This window comes from Globicephala melas, chromosome 9 (assembly GCF_963455315.2).
Source record: "Globicephala melas chromosome 9, mGloMel1.2, whole genome shotgun sequence".
Taxonomy (NCBI): domain Eukaryota; kingdom Metazoa; phylum Chordata; class Mammalia; order Artiodactyla; family Delphinidae; genus Globicephala; species Globicephala melas.
In genome coordinates this window covers 14,677,341-14,702,735 of record NC_083322.1, presented here as the reverse complement: position 1 = coordinate 14,702,735, position 25,395 = coordinate 14,677,341, and the positions used below count along the sequence as shown (strand labels likewise).

Genomic DNA, 25,395 nt, shown 5'->3' with positions numbered 1-25,395 from the left:
TTTCCTTATTTTTAGCTGCACTGACTATCCAAATTGCCTTGAATTCCTCAATGGAGTCATGCATATGGCAGGACCTTGAAAACTGCACAGCTCCCTGCAATGTATCCCTGTCTTCAAGAAAAAGTCAGCGTCCTTGTGGTGGTGACTTCACAGCTCAGCCCAATAAATGTTGAGGAACTGCCCCATGTCAGGTCCTGAGCTAGGAACTAGGGCCACAAAGAACAAGACATGACCCTTCTCTGCAGGGCTTACTTTTGACCCTGACCTTAGTGAGAAAATAAAGAGTTCAATTTTCTAAATTGGATTCAAAAGATTTTGGTGAGGATCTAAACTGCCTCTGGGAAATGATAACCCAACATCATACTCAAGACAGTCCAATAGTGACAGATGGTGAACAGACTTCTCATGGTGATCATTTTGAAATGAAAAGAAATACCGATATCCTGGTATCATTGTATACCGGGAACTAACATAGTCATAGGTGTAGGTCAATTATACTTCAGAAACAAACCAACTCATAGAAAAAGAGATCAGATTTGTGGTTACCAGAGGTGGGGGGTGAGGGAATGGAGAAATTGGATGAAGATAGCCAAAAGGTACAAACTTCCAACTATAAGATAAACAAGTACTAGGGATGTAATGTACAACATGGTAAATTATAACTAACACTGCTGTATGTTATGTACGAAAGTTAAGAGAGCAAATCCTGAGTTCTCATCACAAGGGAAAAAAATTTTTTTCTATTTAATTTCGTATCTACAGGAGATAATGGATGTTCACTAAACTTACTGTGGTCGTCATTTCATGACGTATGAAAGTCAAATCATTATGCCGTACACCTTACACTTACACAGTGTTATAGGTCAATTATATCTCAATAAAACTGGAAGAAAAAAAAAAAAAAGAAACAGTCTAGCCCAAGAATGTCACTGCAGAGACTGTGCACTCCAGGATACTTTTTCCTCAGACTAACTAGTCAGGAAGAATTGGTTTCTGCCCTGAGAAAAAAGTTGGTAATCCATGTGCCCATTGGATATATCAAATGTTCTGAAGATGGTACATCAGAAAATAAAATACAGTGCCATCTTTGTGATTAGAGTTTCAAAACATTCCTAGAGAGGAGACACATAGGGAGGAAGGGAGAACATGTTTGCAAGTCACTTGCCCAGTGTTATCGCAAATCCTAGCCAGAAGAACTAGAAACACCCGAATTCCATCTATTCCAGCCCAGGGCTCTTCTCCCTGAACTTTGTTCACTACCAAGAAGTGGAAACTCCACCTTCTTCTGGTCTCCAAAGAATGCAGTACTTACATCTTTGAACTGAACCAATCCAAGCTCTCCAAGCTCAGCTACACAGCAATATGCAGCCTCAACCTGGAGGAAGAGCTGTGACAAACACATCTCCTCACTTCGGAATATGGACGCCATCTTGACCCAGCCTTGGTCTGCAGGAGACAAAGGTATTTGAGGTAACAAATGGGTGAAAACCTTAGGACGAAAACTGGTGTCAGTTGCGTCAAATTAAAATCCAACAGAACTAAAAAATGCAACAGGAACCACTCCTGATTTTAAAAATATTAACAAAAACAAGGTAGCAATTTTCACCACCTATTAGATTGGCAAAAAATTAAAAGATATGATTAAAAACGCACGTTTGTGGAGAGTATGGGGAAGCAGGCATTTTCATACACTTAATACTTGAAGTGTTGCATTTGTACAGCTTTTTAGAGAGCAATTTGTCAATATCTACCAAACTTTATATTACTCATATCCTTGACCCAAGATTTCCACTGCTCTTCACCCAGCTAAACTTGGAGATGTATGGGGAAACAGACTCACAAGGATGTTTCTGATAACACTGTGTATACTAATTATAATAAATAGACCTAACCTAGATATCCATCAACAGGGGGAATGATTCAGTGGATACAACAGAACCCTGTGCAGTCAGCAGGAATTTTTTAAAAAATCTGTATGTCCTCTATAAGGAAAAAGGATATTCACCTAGAATCCATTCTCATCCAAGACCCAAGATACTGCCCTATTGCTGCCAAACCCAATTGTCTTCCTCAAAGTCCAACCTTTTGGAAGAACTGTCACACCTCCCAGAGGGAGTCCCTTTTCCTTATCATTTTATAATATATAATCTACTATTTGCCAGACACTGGGTTTATCCTTCCTGTTTTAATCCTTCCATTGTCCCATTTTCCCACAGGATAAAGTCTAAAACCCTTGACGTAGCCAGCAAAGGGCTGCGTGCGTCGTCCGGCCTCGGCCTTCCCCTCCAGCTTCACAGAATTTCTCCTTCTTACCCTAGATTTAGAACCTCAACTGCTTCCTCCCCACCCTGCTTTCCCCACACCGCGCATACTCCTGTCATTCCTCCCTTTGGGTGTCAGGATCCTCTTCCTCCATAAGCTTTCCAATCCCCAGCACTCCCAGTGAACTTAGCCCCCTCCTATATATTCCTCCCAGAATATAATCATATGCAATTACTTGCTTAGTGTCTGTTTTGCCCACTAACCAGAAAAATCCATGAGGTCAGAACTCTGTGTTTTTCACTCCATCACCAGTCTAGCTCAATGCCAAAGAAGGTGCTCAAAAAACGTTTCCCGATTTACGGACTAGAGGCTAACCCTCATCCCTCCCTCCAGAATGCAGAGTCTGGTTTTCCATTTTTGCCTTTTGACACCGAGATGAAGGAATTTTTCATCCTGCCAATTCTGGTAACTACGGCGATGTTTTCATAGCAACGAGACGGAAGACATTAGCTTCTTGCAGACCAAAGAGCACAAGGTAGAGACCCTTCCTTCCTACCCAGCCTTGTCCGAGCAGGTCCTGGGCGCGGGTCTCCCGCGGCTTCCTTCGCCGGACCCCGAGCAGTCAGCACGGGCCGCAGCGGCCGGGCCGGGTGTGTCGGGCTGGCGAGCGGCGGGCCGGATGGGACCAGCCTGGCCGGGGACTCCGCAGGCGACCTCCCTGCGGCGACGGCCGAGCCCCTCCTGCGGCTTCTCCTCCCCGGGCGCCCGCAGAGGCCGGGAGGCGGCTCTGTTGTACCAACACCGACCTGTCCGGAGCGAGGACAAACCTGCTCCGCCGGCCGGCCCTGCTCAAACCCCCTCCCTCTCCCCGCCCCACCTGTGCCCTCGGCCATGACCTTGGGGCCCCACCAGGAAGCAGTGACTTTCTTCCCTGAGGAAGAAACCTACCCCCCCAGTGAGCGGAGGGTTTGGGAAGTGGTTGCTCGAGGCCTCAGAAGGGCCCCAGAGACAACTTCCTGCGTATCTACTGCGCACATTAAAACACTCCTTTTCGGTGGAGAAATGAAATAACATTTAAAAATGGTTTTGGAAAAACAAACAAACACACACTCACTACCCTACCAACAATTTCAAAAACACTTAACTTTCAAAGGAGAATAGACAAACAAATCCATCTATATAGCCTATGGCTAAAATTCAGCTTCCAGGTGGCCCAGGTAAAGAGACGGAGCCAGTTGAGAGATTTATTCTTTTCTTACTGAGGTTTGCTGTCTTTCCCATTTATCTGGTGGAGGGGTGAGGGGCAGAAGAGTGAGCCAATTAGATGTGTTTCTCTGCAGGGGCCACCTGAGTTCACTTTGTGAGGTGAGCAGATCCCTCACCGAGGCCCTGGGTGCCTGTAAAATGTACCCTAGAATGAGGAGCGTGCTTTTTGGTTTTTTACACTTTGTTATGGAAAAATTCAAGCATCTGCACAAGTACAGAGGATAGTATAAGAACCCCCCATGTACACACCAGTCAGCAGCAACAGTTGTTGAATTTTGTATCATCTAATTCCCACCCACTTCTCCTACCCACTCTGGGCTATTTTGAAGCAAATCTCATACATCACATTTTTCTTTCAAAATATTTGAATATCAAAATATTCAAAAGATAAGGATTCTTCCGTGTATATGTTACACACACACACACACAATACTATGGTCACACCTAAAATTCAACAATAATTCCTTAATATCAAATAGCCCATCAGTGTTCACATTTCCCAGGTTGTCTGGGATTTGCCTTTTTAGTCAGCCCCTCAGGTGATTTTTGTGTACGATCAAATTAGAACCATTGCTTTTGAGAACACAGGGTGAAAAATCTAACTTCAGCCTGGGAGGAAGCAGAGAGAAGCAGGGTGTAGGCAGTTTGGAAACAATCAGCTAAGAAGCAGCAGCAATTTTGCCCCTGGGGCAGTGGAGGACCGGTATTGAGCCAAACTTGACCACACCCACCCATCTCAACAGGGCAGATCCACTCAAGAGTCCAGACTCACCTGGGCAAAGTTTCAAAGACTGAACTCAGCATTCGCAAAGCAGAGCAGGAAGATTAGAACTGAAAACTTCCCAAGGCATCATCAGTGTTGACTCTTCCTCTCCCATCAGATAAGCTCCGGAGGCAAGACGAGCCCCTGCCCCAGTTAGTGCCTCCCTCTTCTTGCCCCTCCCCCTGCCCACCTCCCTTCTGCTCTTCACCCCAGCTGGGAGTGCTGTGTCTTCCGGTCAGTGGGTGGAACAGTAGCTCCCAAAGGTCCTGGTGCCCAGGAGTCACTGAGAAGCATATAGAGAAAAAAGTACATCCTGGGCTTCCCTGTGGCGCAGTGGTTGAGAGTCCGCCTGCCGATGCAGGGGACACGGGTTCGTGCCGCGGTCCGGGAGGATCCCACATGCCGCGGAGCGGCTGGGCCCGTGAGTCATGGCCGCTGAGCCTGCGCGTCCGGAGCCTGCGCGTCCGGAGCGTACGGCAAAAAAAAAAAAATATCTTGATGGTTAAGAGCAGAGTCAACACCCAAACTGCCTGGGTCAGGAGCCCATCTCTGCCTTTTTTTTTTTTTTTTTTTTTGCGGTACGCGGGCCTCTCACTGTTGCGGCCTCTCCCGTTGCGTAGCACAGGCTCCGGACGCGCAGGCTCAGCGGCCATGACTCACGGGCCCAGCCGCTCCGCGGCATGTGGGATCCTCCCGGACCGCGACACGAACCCGTGTCCCCTGCATCGGCAGGCGGACTCTCAACCACTGCGCCACCAGGGAAGCCCATCTCTGCCTTTTAACAAGTGTGACCTTGGGGAAGCTATTTAGCCCCAGGCCCTCAGTGTCCTTATCTGTAAAATACAATAGGATCTTAGATATTTATTTAGCATGTGGAAATATAGAAGGGAGAGGTTATTTTCAGGTTTGCTATTTTTTCTCCTAGAGCCCCAAATCAAAGGTGCAGAAGGCCAACATGCTCATATGACACTGGCAGGACGCTAAATTAGTACAACCTGGGGAACTCCCTGGCTGTCCAGTGGTTAGGACTCCGAGCTTCCACTGCTAGGGACGTGGGTTCGATCCCTGGTCGGGGAACTAAGATCCCATGTGCCACGCAGCAAGACTAAAAAATATAAATAAATAAGTACAATCTGTCTGAAAGTCAATTTGCTTTTCCTTTGACCCAATAATCCCACTTTTGGAAGTTCATCCTAAAAAAAAAAAAAGTAAGGATGTAAACCAAAATTTAACTACAATCATATTGTCTGTAATAAGCATGTAATTGTAAAAGACCTGAATTCTTTCATCCATTCAATAAATATTTATTGAGAGTCTATTATGTGCCACTCTGTTCTGGGCTCTGAGGATAGGGTGGTAGATAAGAGACAAGGTCTTCCCCTCATGAAGCTTAGGTCCAGATGGAGGGAGACAAACAGTAAACAAGTAATAAGTTAGCAAGATATTGAGGATTATGAAAAGTGTAATCAAAGGAAGATAGGCTTTAGAGAAATGAAGAGAGATCATTTTAGACAAATGGTCAGGGAAGAGCTCTCTCATTTGAGAGGAGGTGGCATTTGAGCTGAGGTGTGGAAAATTTTTAAATGAGCCAGTTTTGCAAAAAGGAGCTGCTAGAAGGGTATTCTAGGCAGCAGGAACCCCAAGGCAAGAGCAAGGGTGTGACATCATCGCAATAGCTAATATATCTATTGAGTGCTTGCCATGTGCTGGGCATTGTTCTCATGGCTGTAGAACACAATTAAATACTTTACATGTGGACTTCCCTGGTGGCAGTGGTTAAGAATCCACCTGCCAATGCAGGGGACACGGGTTCGAGCCCTGGTCCGGGAAGATCCCACATGCCACGGAGCAACTAAGCCTGTGCACCACAACTACTGAGCCTGCGCTCTAGAGCCCACGAGCCACAACTACTGAAGCCGACAGACCTAGAGCCCGTGCTCAGCAACAAAAGAAGCCACCGCAACGTGAAGCCCGCGCACCACAACAAAGAGTAGCCCCTGCTCGCCGCAACTGGAGAAAGCCTGCATGCAGCAACGAAGACCCAACACAGTCAAAAATAAATCAATTAAAAAAAAAAAAACTTTACGTGTATTAGCCCATTTAACTTTCTTAATAACTCTATGAGGTTGGCAGTGTTCTTATTCTCATGCTACACATGAGGAAATAGAGGCACAAAGAAGCTAAGTCATTTGCCCAAGGTCACACAGTCACTTATGACAGGTCATCTGACACCAGAGTCCTTGTTTACAACCACTGCATGGTATTGTCTCACACCTTCTAAAAAAATTAACTCAAAATGGTTTAGAGATAAGTTGAAAACATAAAACTCTACAACTTTTAGAAGAAACACGGTAGAACACTTCTAGAACTGAGGGTTTGGTGAAGAGTTATTAGATGGGACACCTAAGTACAAGCCATAAAAAGAATAAAATGGATTTAAATTTTTTTCTTTTTGCTGAACAAAAAGACCCTGTTAAAAGGACGAAAAGACAAGAGAAAGGCTGGAAGAAAATATCTGCAACCCAGATATCTGATAAAGAACCCACATCTAGCATTTATAGAGTTTTCATTCTTCAACAGGAAAAAAATTGAACAATCCAACTAGAAAATGGGCCAAAGACATGAAAAGACATTTCACCAAAGAGGATATACAGGTTGCAAATAAGCGCTTGAAAAGATGTTCAACATCACTAGCCATTAGGGAAATTCAAATTTAAACCATAATGAAATATCAGTATATATCTATTGAAAGAGCCAAAATAATAAATACTGACAATTCCAAATGATGGCAAAAAGGAACAGAAGTTGGATCCCTCATGCATTGCTGGTGGGAATGTAAAAAGGTACAATCGCTCTGGAAAATAGTTTGACAGTTTTTTTAAAGACTAAACATGCATTTTCTTTATAACCCAGCAATCATACTCATGGACGTTTATCCAAAGAAATGAAAACTTATGTTCCCAAAAAAATCTGTATATCAATCATAGCGGCTTTGTTTATAATATCCCAAAACCTGGAAACAACCAAAATTTCCTACTTATGATACATCCACACAATAGGCTACTACTCAGCACTTAAAGCAATAAACTATTGATAAACACAACTCCGGTAGATCTCAAGGTCATTATGTTAGTGAAAAAAGGTCACATACTGGACGATTCCCTTTTTTTTTTTTTTTTTTTGTACTCACCGTGTGTCATGTGAGATCTTAATTCCCCGACCAGGGATGGAACCAGTGCCCCATGTAATGGAAGCACAGAGTCTTAATGACTAGACCACCAGGGCAGTCCCCGGATGATTCCATTTATATAACATTCTTTAAATGACATAAATTACAGACATGAAGGATAGATTAATAGTTGCAAGGGATTAGGGACGGTGACATGTATGTATGACGATGAAGGGGTAAAACATGAAGGAGAACTCTGTGGTGATGGGATAGTTTAACATCTTGATTGTGGCGCTGGTTACATGAATCTATACATGTGATAAAATGACATAGAACCACATACACTCTTTATATTATTGTCAATTTCCTGGTTTTGACATTGTTCTATAGTTATGTAAGATGTAACCAATGGGGAAACTGTGTGATGGAAACAGGAGACCTCCCTGTACTATGTTTGCAACTTTCAGTGAAATCTACAGTTATTTCAAAATAGAAGTGTTTTTTTTTTTTTAAGATTTCAATAAGAGCAAAGATGACTTGTACTTAGGTGGCATCCTAAGAGAGAGAGCAGAGAAAAATTTTGGAGATGTGTGTTCTAGATCAAGCTAGCCCAAGAGATTCGAGCAACCTTCAAACGATAAGTCCCCACCATGAGACTCAGTTCCCCCATTGCAAAATGAAGATGTTGAGCCAGATGAGTGGTTTTTAAATTGGGGCATAGAACCCTAGGGATTTTGCACAGCCCTCTTCAGGCCCCATTTTGGGGAAGTGGAAAGGAAGAGTCAAGATGCCCTGCTTCATCCTGAGCAACAACTTTATCTATGGTATTGCTGTGTAATTTTTTTTGTTTGAACAGAGAATTTCCTCATTAATAAGAAGTATGAAAACTAGAGGCGGGGGAAGAAATAAAATAAAAAACAAATTACTCTGAAAGCTGCATGAAGAAAGGATTAGTAATGGACAAGAGAGGAAGCTAGTTTGTCAGGAAGAACTGTAAAATGATTTCAGTGAGAACAAGTGGTTTGTCCTCACACTGTAATTGGTAAAAAAGAATGATGCAGCCTTTATAGCTGTCATGTTATGAATTTTTGATTATTTAATCTTTTTGTGATAGGCATACATAATTTTATAAAAACAAATTGCAAAACTTTGGGGAAAAGATCTTAAGAAGTTAGAAACAATATAAATGTTCAACATTACAGAACTGGTTAAATAAATTATGATGCAGCTGTGTGATAGAACACAGTGCAGCTATGAAAAGAGCACCAAAAGCATTCTACTGACAAGGAAATCTCTTCTTGGTACACTGTTGATGAAAAAGTATTTTATGAGAGTGTATATATAGTACTGATGACAAACTGAAATTATAATGGAGTGATCACAGCTCAGGCAGACAAAAATGGAGCCAGGTGGCCATCGAGGATCTGGTCTCAGACACGTCTCTGTACCACTGAGAATCTGAACTTGCTTTGAACTATACCGGATCCAAGGACACTACCAGCTATATTCCAAACAACACCTGCCGGCTGCAGCCTTATGGTCTCAAGGTCTCCCCTTGTAACTATGCGACCATTTTGGACTCCAACCAATCTTTAGTCAACAAGCACCTTTACTTCTTGCCAGCTCCGATTGTAATTCTTGATAAACCACTGTAACCTTGCCATTTTTGCCTAAGTCTCCCCCATTTTGTAGTCCAGCAGAACACAATTCACGTGCTTCTTGAATTTGTGTCTCCCAAGCTGCAGTCCTAACAAACCCCAAATCAACACCTTTTTATTTCAATCAGGTCTCTGTTTCTAAAATGAATATACTTGGTGTAGCCGGCAAGATTCAGTGGCAATCGGCACTTCCTCAGGTTTGGTGTAAGGACCTACACAGACCCATTGTGTCCAGCCGTCTCTTCAGCTGCATCAGGTCTCCTGGCCAGGGTCCTTCCAGTTGAGCTTCAGGCCTTTATTTGGGGGTTTTATTGGTGTAGACACTAGCCCACCTCCCTTTCTGAGAGTGGGGTTTTCTTGTGTATTTTTCTGTCTTGAGATGTGGGTTTCATGTTTCCACGAGTATTCGGAATAATGGGACGCTCTTACAGAGAGAAATTCAAAGAAAGATGACACACCCACCCCCAGAAACCCCTGCTGGCCTTATGTTTAACATCTATGGACCCTCATCCTGTAACTACTTATCAAAATGGGTCCATTTAAGCTGGGATGATTTACATTGCATTGGCCGAAATGGCAAACTTTCAAAATTCCCAAATTAGTCTATCTTCATGCGTGACTAAACATGTTTCAGAAACAGACACATAATAGGAAGCATATTTTAATTAGTGTCTGGAGGCCTGTAAATGTAATATCAAGAAAACTGCTTCCCTCCAAGCTGTAAATGCAAAGTTGACTCAGACGGTCTCTAAACTTGAAAAATCAGTTGAATGAACTCTCTTGCCCCCCTCCTACCCCCTCACAAAGTCTGCATCTTCTCTATCTTTTTATGCACCTTTTTCCAAACTCCTTTTTTTTAATCTGCAAGACCCCCCCCCTCCCTTCTCCTTCTCCACCGGATCTCCTTCCTCCTCCTTTCCTCCCCTCTAACCTCCCTCCTGGCAGGCCCTTTTAAAACTAAGCCCTCTGGACAAGAGAAAAGACCTGCCCTGGCGCCTCAGCAATTCCCCAGGCCTTCCTACAAGTAATCAGAAAATAAATCAGCTGCAAGCCAATATTCAAGGGCTACTAGAAGCAACTGTTTTTGTTTTGCAAATCTCTGCAACTCCTACAAACTACTACTACCCACCTACCTTCACCAGCCCCAAGGCCTCACTTATTCCTCTCAAAATGATTATAGATATTATAAAAGATCAGGATATCAGAAAAGAAAATGTCCTGTACTTTAAAAATTTTTTAAATAATCATCATCCTAAGACTTATAATAATAGATACATTTTCTTTCTCTGTCCAATAAAGTTATAAATCTTATCATTTCAATGAAATATAAACACAGCCACATCACCTGAGACTGCAGCTTTGGCTCAATCAGTAGAACCCAAAACTAAAAAGAAAAAAAGAGGGAGAGAGGGCTTCCCTGGTGGTGCAGTGGTTGAGAGTCTGACTGCTGAGGCAGGGGACACGGGTTCGTGCCCCGGTCCGGGAAGATCCCACATGCCGCGGAGCGGCTGGGCCCATGAGCCATGGCCGCTGAGCCTGCGCGTCCAGAGCCTGTGCTCCACAACGGTAGAGGCCACAACAGTGAGAGGTCTGCGTACCGCAAAAAAAAAAAAAAAAAAAAAAAAGAGGGAGAGAGACCGTTTTAAACACAAACTTCTAAAAGGACCCTCTTGCCCAAAGAGCCCCCTTAAAATTGCTTGTCAAAGGCAAAGACAGATCTTAAAAGTCTTCTCCATAAACTATAAAAGACTTTAGCCAACTGAGCAAGTAATCTAATTATCCAATTTATTCCAACTGTTATTTATAAACTAGTGAGTTTTGTAGTGCACCAATTCATGACTAAAGTTTTATTTATTTTTTAAAATTTATTTATTTATTTTTGGCTGCATTGGGTCTTTGTTGCTGTGCGCAGGCTTTCTCTAGTTGCAGCAAGCTGGGTACTCCTCATTGTGATGCGCGGGCTTCTCATTGCGGTGGCTTCTCTTGTTATGGAGCATGGGCTCTAGGCACATGGGCTTCAGTAGTTGTGGCTCGTGGGCTCAGTAGTTGTGGTTTGTGGGCTCTAGAGCACAGGCTCAGTAGTTGTGGCACATGGGCTTAGTTGCTCCACAGCATGTGGGATCTTCCTGGACCAGGGATCAAACCCATGTCCCCCTGCATTGGCAGGAGGGTTCTAAATCACTGCGCCACCAGGGAAATCCCAAATGACTAAAGTTTTTTTTGTTTTTGTTTTTGTTTTGGCTGCATTGGGTCTTCGTTGCTGCACGCGGGCTTTCTCTAGGTGCAGCGAACAGGGGCTACTCTTCGTTGCGGTGTGCGGGCTTCTCATTGCAGTGGCTTCTCTTGTTGCGGAGCACCAGCTCTAGGTGCACAGGCTTCAGTAGTTGTGGCACACGGGCTCAGTAGTTATGGCTCACGGGCTCTAGAGCGCAGGCTCCGTAATTGTGGCACATGGGCTTAGTTGCTCCACAGTACGTGGGATCTTCCTGGACCAGGGATCAAACCCATGTCCCCTGCATTGGCAGGTGGATTCTTAACCACTGCACCACTAGGGAAGTCCACCAATGACTACAGTTTTAAAATGAAAACTATGAGATCTCTAGTTGTGTCTGTCTATATCCAGATGGTATGGCCAAAATTAATTTGTAAAAGAGCTCTATTTAATTGGCTTAAACAAATAAGTGCTTACAGAAACTCTCAGAAATATAATAGAAACTAACCCAAATGAATTTCAGGTTCTCACGACCTGGGGAAATATTCGGTATTAAAGCTAATTTAAGGGACTTCCTTGGTGGTGTAGTGGTTAAGACTCCGTGCTCCCAACGCAGGGGGCCTGGGTTCGATCCCTGGCCAGGGAACTAGATCCACATGCATGCCACAACTAAGGAACCCGCATGCCACAACTAAGGAGCCCACGAGCCACAACTAAGGAGCTCTCGAGCTGCAACTAAAGGAGCCTGCCTGCTGCAACTAAGGCCCGGCACAACCAAATAAATAAATAGATAAATAAATTTTTAAAAAATCAATTTATTTATTTTTGGCTGCATTGGGTCTTCGTTGCTGCATGCGGGCTTTCTCTAGTTGTGGTGAGCGGGGGATACTCTTCATTGCAGTGCGCAGGCTCCTCATTGCGGTGGCTTCTCTTGTTGAGGAGCATGGGCTCTAGGTGCTCGGGCTTCAGTAGTTGTGGGTTGCGGGTTCTAGAGCGCAGGCTCAGTAGTTGTGGCACACAGGCTTAGTTGCTCCGCAGCATGTGGGATCTTCCCGGCCCAGGGCTTGAACCCGTGTCCCCTGCATTGGCAGGCGGATTCTTAACCACTGCGCCACCAGGGAAGCCCAATAAATAAATATTGTTTAAAAAGAAAATAAAAATAAAAATTACTACTTGTTAAGTTTTGGTGTAGTATTAAAGAAAAATATTCACAACTATCTGAAAAAGCTGGTAAAACATTTTCCCCCTTTTTGAAACTACATATCTATGTGAGGCCAGACTTTCTGTATATACTCAAACAAAAATAACAAATAGCAACAGATTGAATGCAAAAATAGATACAAAAGAAAAAAGCTGTCTTCTACTGTCAGACATTAAAGAGATTTGCAAAATAAAACAATTGTCACTCTTCTCACTAAATTGTTGTTTGTTTTGGAAAATCGAGTTATTTTCATTAACCTATATATGATATCAACATACAACAGGTTTCATATTATTTTAGATGAGCGAATATCTAAGTATTTTTAGAATTTCTCAGTTTTAATCTCTAGTGTGATAAATATCAGTGGATAGAATCCACATAAGCCACAGCTCTTTGGGGTTCTCAATAATTTTTAAGGGTATAAAGGGCCACCTAGACCAAAACATTGGAACTGGCCTGGGGAGAGAACAGAGGGGTATATTAGCTTGCTAGGGCTGCCTGAACAAAGTACCACAAATTGCATAGTGTAAACAACAGAATTTATCATTTAGGAGTTCTGGAAGCTAGAGTCCAAGGTGTCAGCAAGGTTAAATCAGCCCTTCTAATGGCTGTGAGAGATAATCTGGTCCATGCCTCTCCCCTAGCTTCTGGTGATTTACTGGCAATCTTTAGGGTTCCTTGGCTTGTAGAAACATCATCTGATCTCTGTCTTCATTTTCACATGCATGTGTCTGTGTCCAAATCTCCCCTTTTTACATGGACACCACACATACTGGAGTAGGGGCCCAGCCTACCTGAGTATGAGTGTGACCTCATCTTAACAAATTACCTCTGCAAAGACCCTATTTCCAAATAAGGTCACATTCTGAGGGACTGGAGCTAGGACCGCAACATATGATTTTGAGGGTGTACACAACTCAGCCCATAAGAAGGCGGAAGCAATAAAGTCAGGCCTGAGCATGGGAGAACTCAAGGTTTCCAGACAGGACAGAGTAGATGGACAAGAAACAGAGCGGGAGAAGGATAATCCGAAGAAGGAGAATTCTAAGGAAGCAAGTGTCTCAAGCACCATGGATTGGTCATGCCAGAGGAGGGCTGAGAAGAACCTGGAGGTTAGGGATGACCCCAATGGACTTACTTCAGTGGAATGAAAGGTGCAGAATTCAAAGTAGACTATGGACTTGGGAAGTCAGCGGCTGGTGAAGAGAAGGTAGATGACAACAATTCTTTCAAAATATCAGGCTAATGAAAGGGAATGAGGGACCAGGGCAGTAGCTGATGAGAAAATAAAGCATCATGGGAGGTTTCATTTATTTTTTTAAGGGCAGAGACAGTTGACAATCCAAGAGAACTCTGTGAGCTCTAGTTGCACTCTAGAAAATAGCAGCTTCTACTTTTTCTCACCCGCTAAGCACCTTTGAGACAATCACTTTGAACCATACAAGGATACCACTTAAATTTCTCTGGAAGTTTCCTGATTGAGCTCAATATTTTATAGGCAACGTTTCATAGCACTGCTGACTCATGGGAGGTTGAAAGAGAAGGTGTTAGCAACCACAGCCCAGTTAGTCTAAAACCAAAGTAAACTTCCTGAATTCTCTAGCCATACAGTAAATCTCCACGGTGAAGGAAGGAGAGAGAGAGTGAGAGAAGAATCAAGCCCAGCTGCGGCCCTAAAAGGGTTTTGCAGTGACTGGTAGAAAAGAGACTGAGATTTACTCCAATCCACTCACTGGAGTGGAGGCCTGTGAGGCTAAAAGATTTACCAAAGCCACATAGGACACTCGCATTTCTTTAATTATTTGTGTCACTGACTTTTTTAAAAATGCAAGTCATTCTCCTATTAATCATTAAATACTATATATTTTTAATATACTCTCAGAATCCCCAATAACACTTAAATTTGGCATTAGGTCTTGAGAGAAACTACGTTCTTAGAGCAGAATCAATCCCCTATATTATCCAAATGAACATTGTTTTTGATATCGAGTGTTTAATACCACAGTCCCCATTCTCTAGACAAGTCTGGGGCACAATGCCAGCTGCGGCCACTATACACTTGTCTGTGCAGGTTTCTGGCAAGACGCTTTCGTGCCCTGAGGACTGTCTATAAAATGTCTCTTGAGGAGCTGAAGAGGGAACACTTGATTTACAGCACTTCAAAGTGGACATTCCTTTCAACAAAGGGCCTCCTTTGTTCTCATAGCCCTGGACCCGGGATTAGGACGATACTGGGAACAACCACATGTTCAGCTGTGCAAGATCAATTTACAGGAGATCGTCACATAATTTAAAAAATGAAAAGGGGTAAGTGGAAAGCAAGGCAAAATCCTTGCAAGAAATTTACGTCAGCAATTCCAAAAAAGGTAAGCTGCAACACTAACAGCCTGATTTTTCTAAAACAGCGTCTAATTTTTCTAAACTGAATCCCAGCCAGATCACCTTCATTCAAAGAACTGATTTTCCCATCCACTTACCTAGCACTTGTCCACCACAGGCCAGGCACTGAGCTCACCATCCACGAGCCTTCACAACAGGCTCTAACAGAGAAAGTGCTGGAGACAGAAAGAGAATGATTTGAGGTTGCTCAAAAGAGAGAGAATGACATCCAGCTTCACACACACACACACACACACACACACACACACACACACACACACGATTAGGTGCAGTTTGTTGACAGTAACATTCATGAGTTCACGAGTCTATGCTGTCAGCACACTGAGGATGGTATGCTGGAGCCAGGACCGTCCCCTGCCGTGAGCATCCCCACTCCCTCCTAGCCTCGGACCTTCTCCAGTGATGGGTCTCAGGGTGCGTTGGTACCATCCAATGTCCATTTGGCCCTCACTGTGGTTCTACAGCTTTCCATCCTCTAGATCACACCCGGAGAGAAAGAGCCCTCCCAGGGACAGCCACTTTCTCCTCCACCCTCCATCCCATCCCACCTCCCTGCCTCAGCACACGGCCACCTCGTTCCCGGGGAAAAGACCCTCCATCATGGCACCCTCCGGCTCCCTTTTCTCCACCTCAACACGCCTTGGTCTTGTCTCTGTTTCCTTTCTCTCCAGAGCAGAACTACTTTACATCCCTTTCATTCCTGTCTCCACTTCAAGTCACAGGCTGACTGGGAGTGAGATTTAGGGAAATAAAATTTCATCATGAAGAGAACAGAACGCCTCTAAGTTTGCCACTGGCCAACTTTACCCATCACCTCTCCAAGTTTTTCACTGGGGAGCATTTCCCCAGTTATTCACCTTTTCTGTAATAATATTTACTCTAAATTCTATTAGGGAGTTTCTTTTCAGCATGATTCTACCTCTACTTTCTTAAAAAAAAAAAAAGACTTTACTACCTCATTTCTCTTCTTTCTCCATTTAATATATAATACTGAGCACAGAGTCATAGAATCGTGCCATTGGAAGAAAACTTAGAGGTCTAATCCAGTCCCTTTACTTCAGAGGTAAGGAAACAAGCCCAGGGAGGTGAAGGAATTTGCCTAAGGTCACACAGCTAATCAGTGACCAAGCTGGATGCAGAACCCAGGGCTCCGGACAAAGGGTTTTTGCTTCATCCCTGTAGCTTCCCAGTTTGTTTCTCATAGGAGTTAACATCCCTTTGTGTAGGCACCATATGGAGCAAAACCCCTTCTGGGGATAATTTATCCCCTCTGGGGAGTCCAGAGGACCCCAGACAAAGGTCTTCCCACACAGGATTGAAGGCAGCATTTCCCTAGACTTTCCCCCCCGTATCCCCCTCCCAGAGAGACGACCACCATCTTTCTTGGGTAACATCATCGGCAAGGTGATGTGACTCCCCCAGGGTCTCACGGGAAGTGACTACATGAAAAGTGGAATCCAGGACTCCTGACTCAGGGTTGGTTTTGCTGATCCCAAGGGGCTCTGGGCAGCCTGGACAGGAGAGATGAGAAAATGAGAGAGAGAGTGAAGGAAAGTCATAGAAGAGACTGGAAGGCCAGGGAGGAGAGAAGTTAGATGTTGGGAAGAGAGGACCAACAATCTCTCACTTGGCTACCTGGTCCTTTTGAGTTTCATGTGGACAAAACTGGAGAAGAAAAATTGGCCGAGTGTTTATTGCAAACATGCAGTTTATTTCCCAAAAACCTTAGCTTAAAATTACTTTTGGGGAACACACATCTCTGTTTATTAAACAAAAGATGAATCTGACCACAAACACTGTTGTACCAACAGAAACATTTTGCACAAATGGTCAGACTGGGAACTGAAGGGAGCCAGAAACTGCCAATCACAGAGGCCCGGAGCTGAACAGGATCTCCCCTCCGTTGCTGATTAACTTCACCTTAAAATGCCCGTCTCTGCTTCATGCTAGTAACTCACTAACATTCCCACAGCTGGAGCTACCCCACGGTGGACATGGCTGCCTTAAAAGTTAGTAATAAACCTGTCACTTAAGGCATTTTAGCAAGTCCAAGGAACAACCTTGAGAAGTCAAATGCAGCAATACCAAACTCTAACCTACTACGTTGTTTGTAGGAGAGAATTCTTACGGCTTAAGGATTGGGCCAGGCGGTCTCTAGGTGCCTTGCCAACACTGAGAGTCCATGTTGTCGTTGTTGTTGTTTTTCCTGTGTCTTATTTCTAGTCTTCTTCTTGTCCTGACATTCTTGGGTTTGTCTGCACTTTCTGTTATACACCTTGGGCACCTCAAGAGCAGAGGCTGTCAATAAGCAGTTCTCTGTACTTGAACTTGAAACTTGATGCAACTTGAAACTTCATTAAACTTAATGCAACTTGAAACTTCATTAAGATTTTTTTTTAATGGAGAAGGTTTCCTGACATTGAAATTTTCCCCAAGCAGTCAGACATTGTAAACTGTAGTCTATCTGCTCCATTGTGACTACATTGCTTTCCTGTGAACTACTCTTTTAAAAAATGTATTAACTTGATTTTATTTCCTGACTATAAGAGTAATACACATTCCTTGTAGAGGATTTGAAAGACATAAAAAAGTATAAAAAAGAAAATAAAAATCATCAAAGTGTAATTTTAGATATGACCACGCTAACATCTTGGTAAGATGCTTTCCAAACTTTTTTCTTTATATATGTGTGTGCTTACAAAACTGCAGTGATACTGAATATATAGTTTTATATCCAGTTTTTTCTGCTTTGTATTATATAGCAAGTGTTTTCCCAAATAATAAATGTTATTCCAAACATAATATTAATTTAAAAAATTGTTTAATATTTTATTCCATTATAATTTGCTTCTAAGCTTTTATTTTTACAAATATTGTAATGTTGAGATAGAGAACCTTGGATATACATTTTGGGCATGCGGGTGCTCATCTCTGACTATTTCCTTGGAGAAAAATATTCCCAAGAGCTGCTCTATAGAAGGAAAGGTGACCAAACTAAGCTGACCCTAACAAAGTCTACAACTCAGCTATAAATCATCTCAACTACTGAGCCTGGACTGACATGATGGCACATTGTTATTGCCCCAAGCACCTGATTAAAGCAACCAACAAAAAAAAATCATGTCTCATCCTAGGTCATCCTAGGTCACAAGTTATTTCTACAAACAATTGTATGTAATTACAATTTTTCACACAATAAAAAATAACCAGGTACACAGGGAAACACAACAACATGAATGGAAACCAACAGAAATAATAGACAATAGAAACAGACCAAAGGGGGTGGGCAAATATTGAAGTTGTTACACAAAGATTTTTTTTTTAATCATGTTCACTCTGTTCATGAAGATGAAAAACACGACTGAATAACAGAAAGCTATTTTTTAAAGTACAAAATGAAAATTTAAGAACTAAAACTAAAATAGTTGAAATTAAGAACCCAATGGGTAGTTATAAAAGTGGATTAGACATAGATGACAAGAGATTTAATAAAAGATAGGGCAGAAGAAAATATCTAGAATAAAGCACATGAAAACAATAGGATGGAGAATAGAAAAGAGGGTAGAGAATTAGAAGAGTCTATGGGAAAGCCTAACTTATGTGTAATTGGAGTCCTGGAAGGAGAGAAAAGAATGGGAGAGAAGTAGTATTTGATGACTGAGAACTTTTCAAAACTGATGAAAGACATCAAACTCCATATTCAATTGCCTACAAACCTCAAGCAAGACAAATAAAAGGAAATCAATACCTGAGCGCATCAGAATAAAACTGCTGAAAACCAAAGACAGAGCAAAATGCCTAGAAACAATCAAAGAAAAAGGAGACAAATTACCTACAAGGACGCACCAATTAGATGGACAGCTCTCAACAAAAACAATAAAAGTCAAAAGAAATAGAATGATATCTTCAAAGCACTGAAAGAAAATATCTGTCAACCTAGAATTCTACACGTAATGAAAATATCTTTCAAGGATATCTTCAAGAGTAAAAACATATCCAGATAAACAAACACTGAGAGCATTAACCACTACATTGAGGGAATACTAAAAGCTGTTCTTCAAGGAGAAGGGAAATGATCGCAGACAGAAGAACAGACATGCAGAAAGGAGTCAAGAGCAATAAACTGGCTAATATGGGGATAACTTTAATTTATTTTATAAAATAGTAGTAATGACTTAGAGTTAAAATGTATGTATAGAGTTAAAAATACATGACCATAATGGTATAAAAATCAGGAGTTGATAAGTAAAGCTCCAAAGTCTTTGCATTATCTATGAAGAAGTTTAAAGTATCAATTAATAATGACTCTGATAAGATCAGAATGCATGCTGTAACCTCTAAAAAACTGAATAATAAAAAACTCAATCCAAACTTAGTAAAAAAAAGAAAAAAAGGAACATAAGACAGATGGGAAAACCAGACAGCACTTGGTAAGATGGTAGATTAAAACCTAAACCAATCAGTAAATACAGTCCATGGGAATAGAGCCAGTGGCCAAATTAAAGACAAAGATGGTTAGAAATGGTTTTTTAAAATCCTACACTATGTTTTTATAAGGTACCTATCTAAAAACATAATAAAAATTTAGGAAAGTTGAAAGAAATGATGGAAAAAGACACAGTATGCAAAACTAAGCAAAAGCAGAGGGTAAAATGAATTGGGAGACTGGGATTGATATATACAAATTAATATGTATAAAACAGATAACTAATGAGAACCTGCTATATAGCTCAGGGAAGTCTACTTCATTTTGCTGTACAGTAGAAACTAACACAACATTGTAAAACAACTATATCCCAATTTAAAAAAAAAAACTAAGCAAAAGAAAAGTGGGATAGCTACAGTAATAGCAGACAAAGGAAACTTTATGGCAAAAAGCATTACTAGAGATGAAAAGGGATGTTACAAAATTATTTTTTAAAGGAGGTTCAATTCACTGGGAAGGTGTCATAATTCTGTGTTTGTATGAAGCCTAATTACAACCTCAAATATTTCATGCAAAAATAGACAAGACTACAAGGAAAAGACAGAAATCCACAATCATCTGTCTCAGTAGTCAATAAAATTAAACAAAAAAAAACAGGAAAAATATAGAAGATGTGAACCATACAATTAGTACTCTAATAGACCTACGTAGAATACTGAACCCCACAACTACGATACAGTCTTTTCAAGCACCATTAACCGTTTACAAAATTTGACCATATGATGGTTCTTAAAGAATACACAAAGTAAGTCATTCAAGTGTGTTTGCAGATCACGATGCAATTAAGCTAGAAATCAATAACAAAACGATAACTAGAAAACCTCCATATGTTTGAAAATTCAGAAATATACTCTTGAGAAGATGTGAAATAATGAGATCCAGGGCGGAGGCAGAATACGGCCTTAGCCAAGCGGAAGTTCCATTCTTTTTTATTAAACCCACCTCTGTCCTGGCCACCGTATCACCGCCCTCTAGTGCAACTGTGGATTAAGGGCAAGCTGAGTCGCCCTGGAACCGCTCAGAAATGGTTCCAAATGGTGGGCTCCAGGCCTTGGTCACTTTGTTCCTTCTATCAGCTCTATGGTATGATCTCAAATTGGACGCTACGTAGTTCTCCATTTTTCTTACAAGGGTACTCCTCATTGTCTCCAAATCCTACACCTATAACTGAGTGGCAGTGGGTGAGGTTAAGCTCCTCCACAAACTAAGTGCTGCTCAGGGGAAGGTCTAGATGTTCCAGTCGCATGAGCAACTAGAGACTGACATTATTTTGTGAAAACGGATCCTGACAAAGCTGCATGCAGGAAGAGCCGCAGACCCCATCTCTGCTCAGAAATTAGGGAATAGCAGGCACAGGCGTGGTCAGGGCTGTGATTCTCAGAGTGGATGAACCGGAAATGAAAGCCCCAAGTTCAAAGCCAGTGGTCTCTTCCCAGAGATGGAGGGGCGGTTAGAGGAAGCGATCAGAATCACAAGGGGGGTTAGGGAGGGATTCATTGGGAGTATGGGATTAGCAGATGCAAACTATTATATACAGGATGGATAAACAAGGTCCTACTGTACAGCACAGGGAACTATATTCAATATCCTGTGATAAACCATAATGGAAAAGAATATGAAAAAGATTGTGTGTGTGTGTGTGTGTGTATATATATATATATATCTATATATATATATATCTGAATCACTTTGCTGTAGAACAGAAATTAATTATACTTTAATAAAATAAATATAAAAAAATAAATAAAAAGAATCACAGAGGAAGTTCCCTCAACATAAAATATCCTTCCGGAAGGCAAAGCCCATTCCAGGCCACAGAATGCTGGTTTTCAATCATTTAGCACAGGAAACCCTCTGCCTCCCTCCTTCTCTTTTTCACATGAAATTATATCAGGGAAAACATAAAATTGGAGGCAGTGAGGGCCCTGGAACCCCATGCTCTAGGCCACCCCAACCTCAACACGGAGCCTGGTCACAGACATTTTAACTTGGACTTTAAAGTATGTGTAACCAAACACCTGTCTCAACCATTTAAAAAAAAAAAAAAAATCTTGAGAAAGTTCCTGCAGAATGTCTAGCTTCGAGCAATGCAACTTCCTGGTATACTTTCCAAAGGAAATCTGATGTAAAATGAAAGATTTACCAGGTGAGGTAACGACCTGCATGGAGTTGCTAGTTATAGACGTGTTAAAATGAAAGAGAGCTAATAATGGTGACACCTGTAAAACAGTTGCCACACGGCCCTTCCTTTGGGAATTAATGAGTGCTCAGACCCCAGTCAAGTCCATCCTATTTTAGAATAATAAAATCCTTTCATCTGTCAATAAGAGAATATGTGTCCTTTAAACTGACTTGCAAACACCTAATCCAAAACAGTCCCCAATCAACTAACAATGTGTTGAGAGAGAGAGAGAGAGAGAGAGAGAGAGAGGACAGATCATTGCCTGTCCCCTTCACATCCACTGCTTCCCAGAATTACTTTCCATTGTATGACTTGATAGGATGCTGTCAGTTTAGACAGGTGCATGCTCTTTAAACCCCCATTACAACAACCCCACACAGGGCTGTTTCGAATCTATGTCCCAGGCTCTCACTATTTTGGAGGGACATGCTCTGCTCACATCAAACCTATTAAAATACACCCAACATCCTACATTAAATTGTTTCTGTTTAAATGTTTGAATTGTATAACTTTGCTTTTGAAATAAATTTTTTTCCTTTTTTTTTTCCGGCTATGCCACAGCTTATGTTATCTTAGTTCCCGACCAGGGATCGAACCCATGCCCCCTGCAGTGGAAGCGCCAAGTCCTAACCACTGGACTGCCAGGGAAGTCCCGAAATAAAGTTTTTGGATTGCACAGGTTTTGTTGCTGTTGTTGTTCATATTTTGGACCTGAGAACATTTTTCAGGTCTCAAACATTTGGGGGGCCCTTGAAAATCCCGTGGACCACACACACTGCTGTTATCTCCACTGCCCTTTGGATAAATCAGCCCTAATCTGTGAAGCTCACTGAGGGGTGTACTGTGAGGAGAATGTCGAAAACAGAGATCAAAAGATAGGAGAGGGACATCCCTGGTGGTGCAGTGGTTAAGAATCCGCCTGCCAATGCAGGGGACACGGGTTCAATCTCTGGTCTGGGAAGATCCCACATGCCACGGAGCAACTAAGCCCGTGTGCCGCAACTACTGAGCTGGTGCTCTAGAGCCCACAAGCCACAACTACTGAGCCCGCATATCACAACTACTGAAGCCCGTGTGCCTAGAGCCCATGCTCCACAACAAGACACCACAATGAGAAGCCCACACACTGCAACGAAGTGTAGCCCCTGCTTGCCACAAATAGAGAAAGCCCGCACACAGCAGCAAAGACCCAATGCAGCCAAAAATAAATTAATTAATTAATCTTTTTTTAAAAAGATAGGAGAAAAAAAATCAAAGAAAGTGTTCATCCTATTAAGTAATGTCATCTCTGTGGGCACCCAAGGGGAAATGGTATCAAGAGCATTTATCTGGTTTTGGTATCAAGAGCAGTTGTGCTTTTAACAGATACACACTACTGTATATAAAATAGATAAACAACAAGGACCTACTATATCACAAGGAACTATATTCAATATCTTGTAATAACCTGTAATGGAAAAGAATCTGAAAAAAAAAATATATATATATATATGCGTGTAACTGAATCACTTTGCTGTACACCTGAAACACTGAACATCAACTATACTTCAATAATGAATTAATGAATAGCAGTTGTACTTCCCCTGTTGTTTCCGTCTTGTGAGGTCATGAATCACGTATGTGATCATGTGACCCTCCTGGCACTGGCTACCAGAAAGCTTAGAAAACATGCATGCCATGTTTGTGCTCTCAACTCACTCATGGATCCATCTTATATTTACTATCCTAACTTTCTCTTTGCCTCACTTCTTCTTGTTTCTTTTATTTTACCTAGCTTAATTAATGTATGTAAGCTTCCTTAAATCCTTTTTGGACCAAGGCAGGATATAAATAAATGAATACATAAACAGCATTATTTTTCCTTAAAACTGCCTTTCTCCCATACTTGCTACTTACGATGACCCTTCTATTATAATGATGTTTACCAGGGGCTGAGTACTTGCCGTCAGCCGGCACTGGGCAATGCGCTTCACGTAGATTACTTCATTAAGTCATGACTACAACTCCTGAGATAGGAGCGCCTCCTATTATTCTTCAGATGAGGAACCTGAGGCTTGGATGTATAAAGCAACCTGCCCAGGGCCCCTCAGCCAATAAAACGCAAGGCTATGATTCTAGCCCAGACTGGCCTCACGGCCACCCCAGCCGGAAACCTTGCCTCCATCCTGGACGCTTTCTTCCTGGATTCCTTTCTGTTGATTCGGCCTGCTAAATACCTCTTGATTCTGTCCCCCCCTCCTCTATCCTCAGTCCAGCTGCTTAGTTCAGGGCTCTTTTGATGTCTGTCTGGGATTTCTGCAGCAGCCTCTTCGATAATCTCTCTGAATACAGACCTGCCCTCTCTCCTCCATTTATCTGAAATACAAAGGTGGCCACATCTACAATTTCCTTATAGGGTGCCCCAATCATAAGATGAGAGTCCAGTTTCCTTAGTCTGGCATGCAGGTCCATTTACAACCTCTTAGTCTAACCAGACACACCACGACCCAGCCCATGCCCCGAGGACAGTAATTCCTCCCCAGGCAAGGGGCACACGGTCATGCCTCAGAGACCAGGCACACACTGGTTCCTTCTCCCGTGCCTGGCGAACTACACATCTCTCAAGTTTCAGGTCGAGATGCCACTTCCATTGTGAAATGTTCTCAGGATCCACTAGTCCTCAACCCTCCTCGCCACACTTATTTCACTGTGTTGTCATTACTTATTTGTCCATCTTCCTCACTGGACCCTGAGCTCCTTGAGGACAGGGGCTTTGCGGCCTTACCCATGTCAAAGCCCCTCCCTCGTACCAAGGGCCTGGATACACCAGCTACTTGGTAATCATTGAATATTCAACCAAGTGGTAGGCTTAAACTGGACTTTTGTACACTGCCTGAAGATCAGCCTTCTTAAAGCTCTTCTGCCCCCAATCCCCAAATCCAAGAGTATAGGGCCACCATTAATTAGTACGTTTGGGCGGATTAGAAAAAAGTGCCCCTCCAGGCTGTTGTATAACAATGAGACATCCTTATTCTGGGCTTACACATGGCTTATACGTCCTTCTGTTAGGGAACTGTAGACCGAAACCATCCCTGAAACTAACCCTGAAGAATTCAGGAGGGGCCAAAAGGAGGGAGGAGAAAATCTGTCCTGCCACCCTCCCAGAAGCCCTCACGCTGGAATCCGTCTTGCCTGAGAGATGCACGCCACCAGGAAGGACCCTGAGTCAGACCAACTATGGGCAAAGCAAGATGATTGGCCAGAAACAACCCGGAAACTATCCCCCTTAACATCAAAGCTGAGACTGTGAGTCACGTGGCAGAGCAGTCCTCCTGGGTTCCCTTGCCCTCTTGCTTTCCCCCCAGGCACCCTTCCCAATAAAGTCTCTTGCTTTGTCAACACGTGTGTCTCGGACAATTCATTTCTGAGTGTGAGACAAGAGCCCACTCTCGGGCCCTGGAAGGGGTCCCCCTTCCTGCAACACTTCCACTGAGCTTTGAACGAGTTTCAAAGCTCATCCCTCACTCTCTTAGCCAGGCCCAAGCTTATTTAGGAACATAACACACGCATCCACACGTGGTAGCCGGCCAGCATGCACACATGCTGCTATTCCTTGTACTCAAAAGGCCCACCACCTCCCACCTGCATACGCAAACTTCAATACCCAGCCCAAAGGTCACTTCCTCTGTGAATCTCTCCTCCACTGCTCTCGGGCAGACTTCCCCCTCCCTCTTTTATATCCCCATCACCGGGGAAGATACCCATACTGAGTCCTACCATATTGCCTCCCAGTTCTTTCTTCACTGCCTGGTCTCAC

General features: G+C 42.7%; 1 protein-coding gene across 1 annotated transcript in view; it reads right to left on the bottom strand.

The window, feature by feature from the left end:
• The window catches only part of ATP6V0A4 (ATPase H+ transporting V0 subunit a4), an 84,743-nt gene that overhangs the window by 45,969 nt on the left and 13,379 nt on the right, over positions 1-25,395 (bottom strand). Inside the window, exons 2-3 of the mRNA XM_030853671.2 lie at positions 15,009-15,086; positions 1,313-1,446 (exon numbers count right to left, since the gene is read on the bottom strand). Coding sequence (XP_030709531.2) covers positions 1,313-1,429 — 117 coding nt within the window. The 5' untranslated portion in view covers positions 1,430-1,446; positions 15,009-15,086. The remainder of the gene's footprint in view (positions 1-1,312; positions 1,447-15,008; positions 15,087-25,395) is intronic.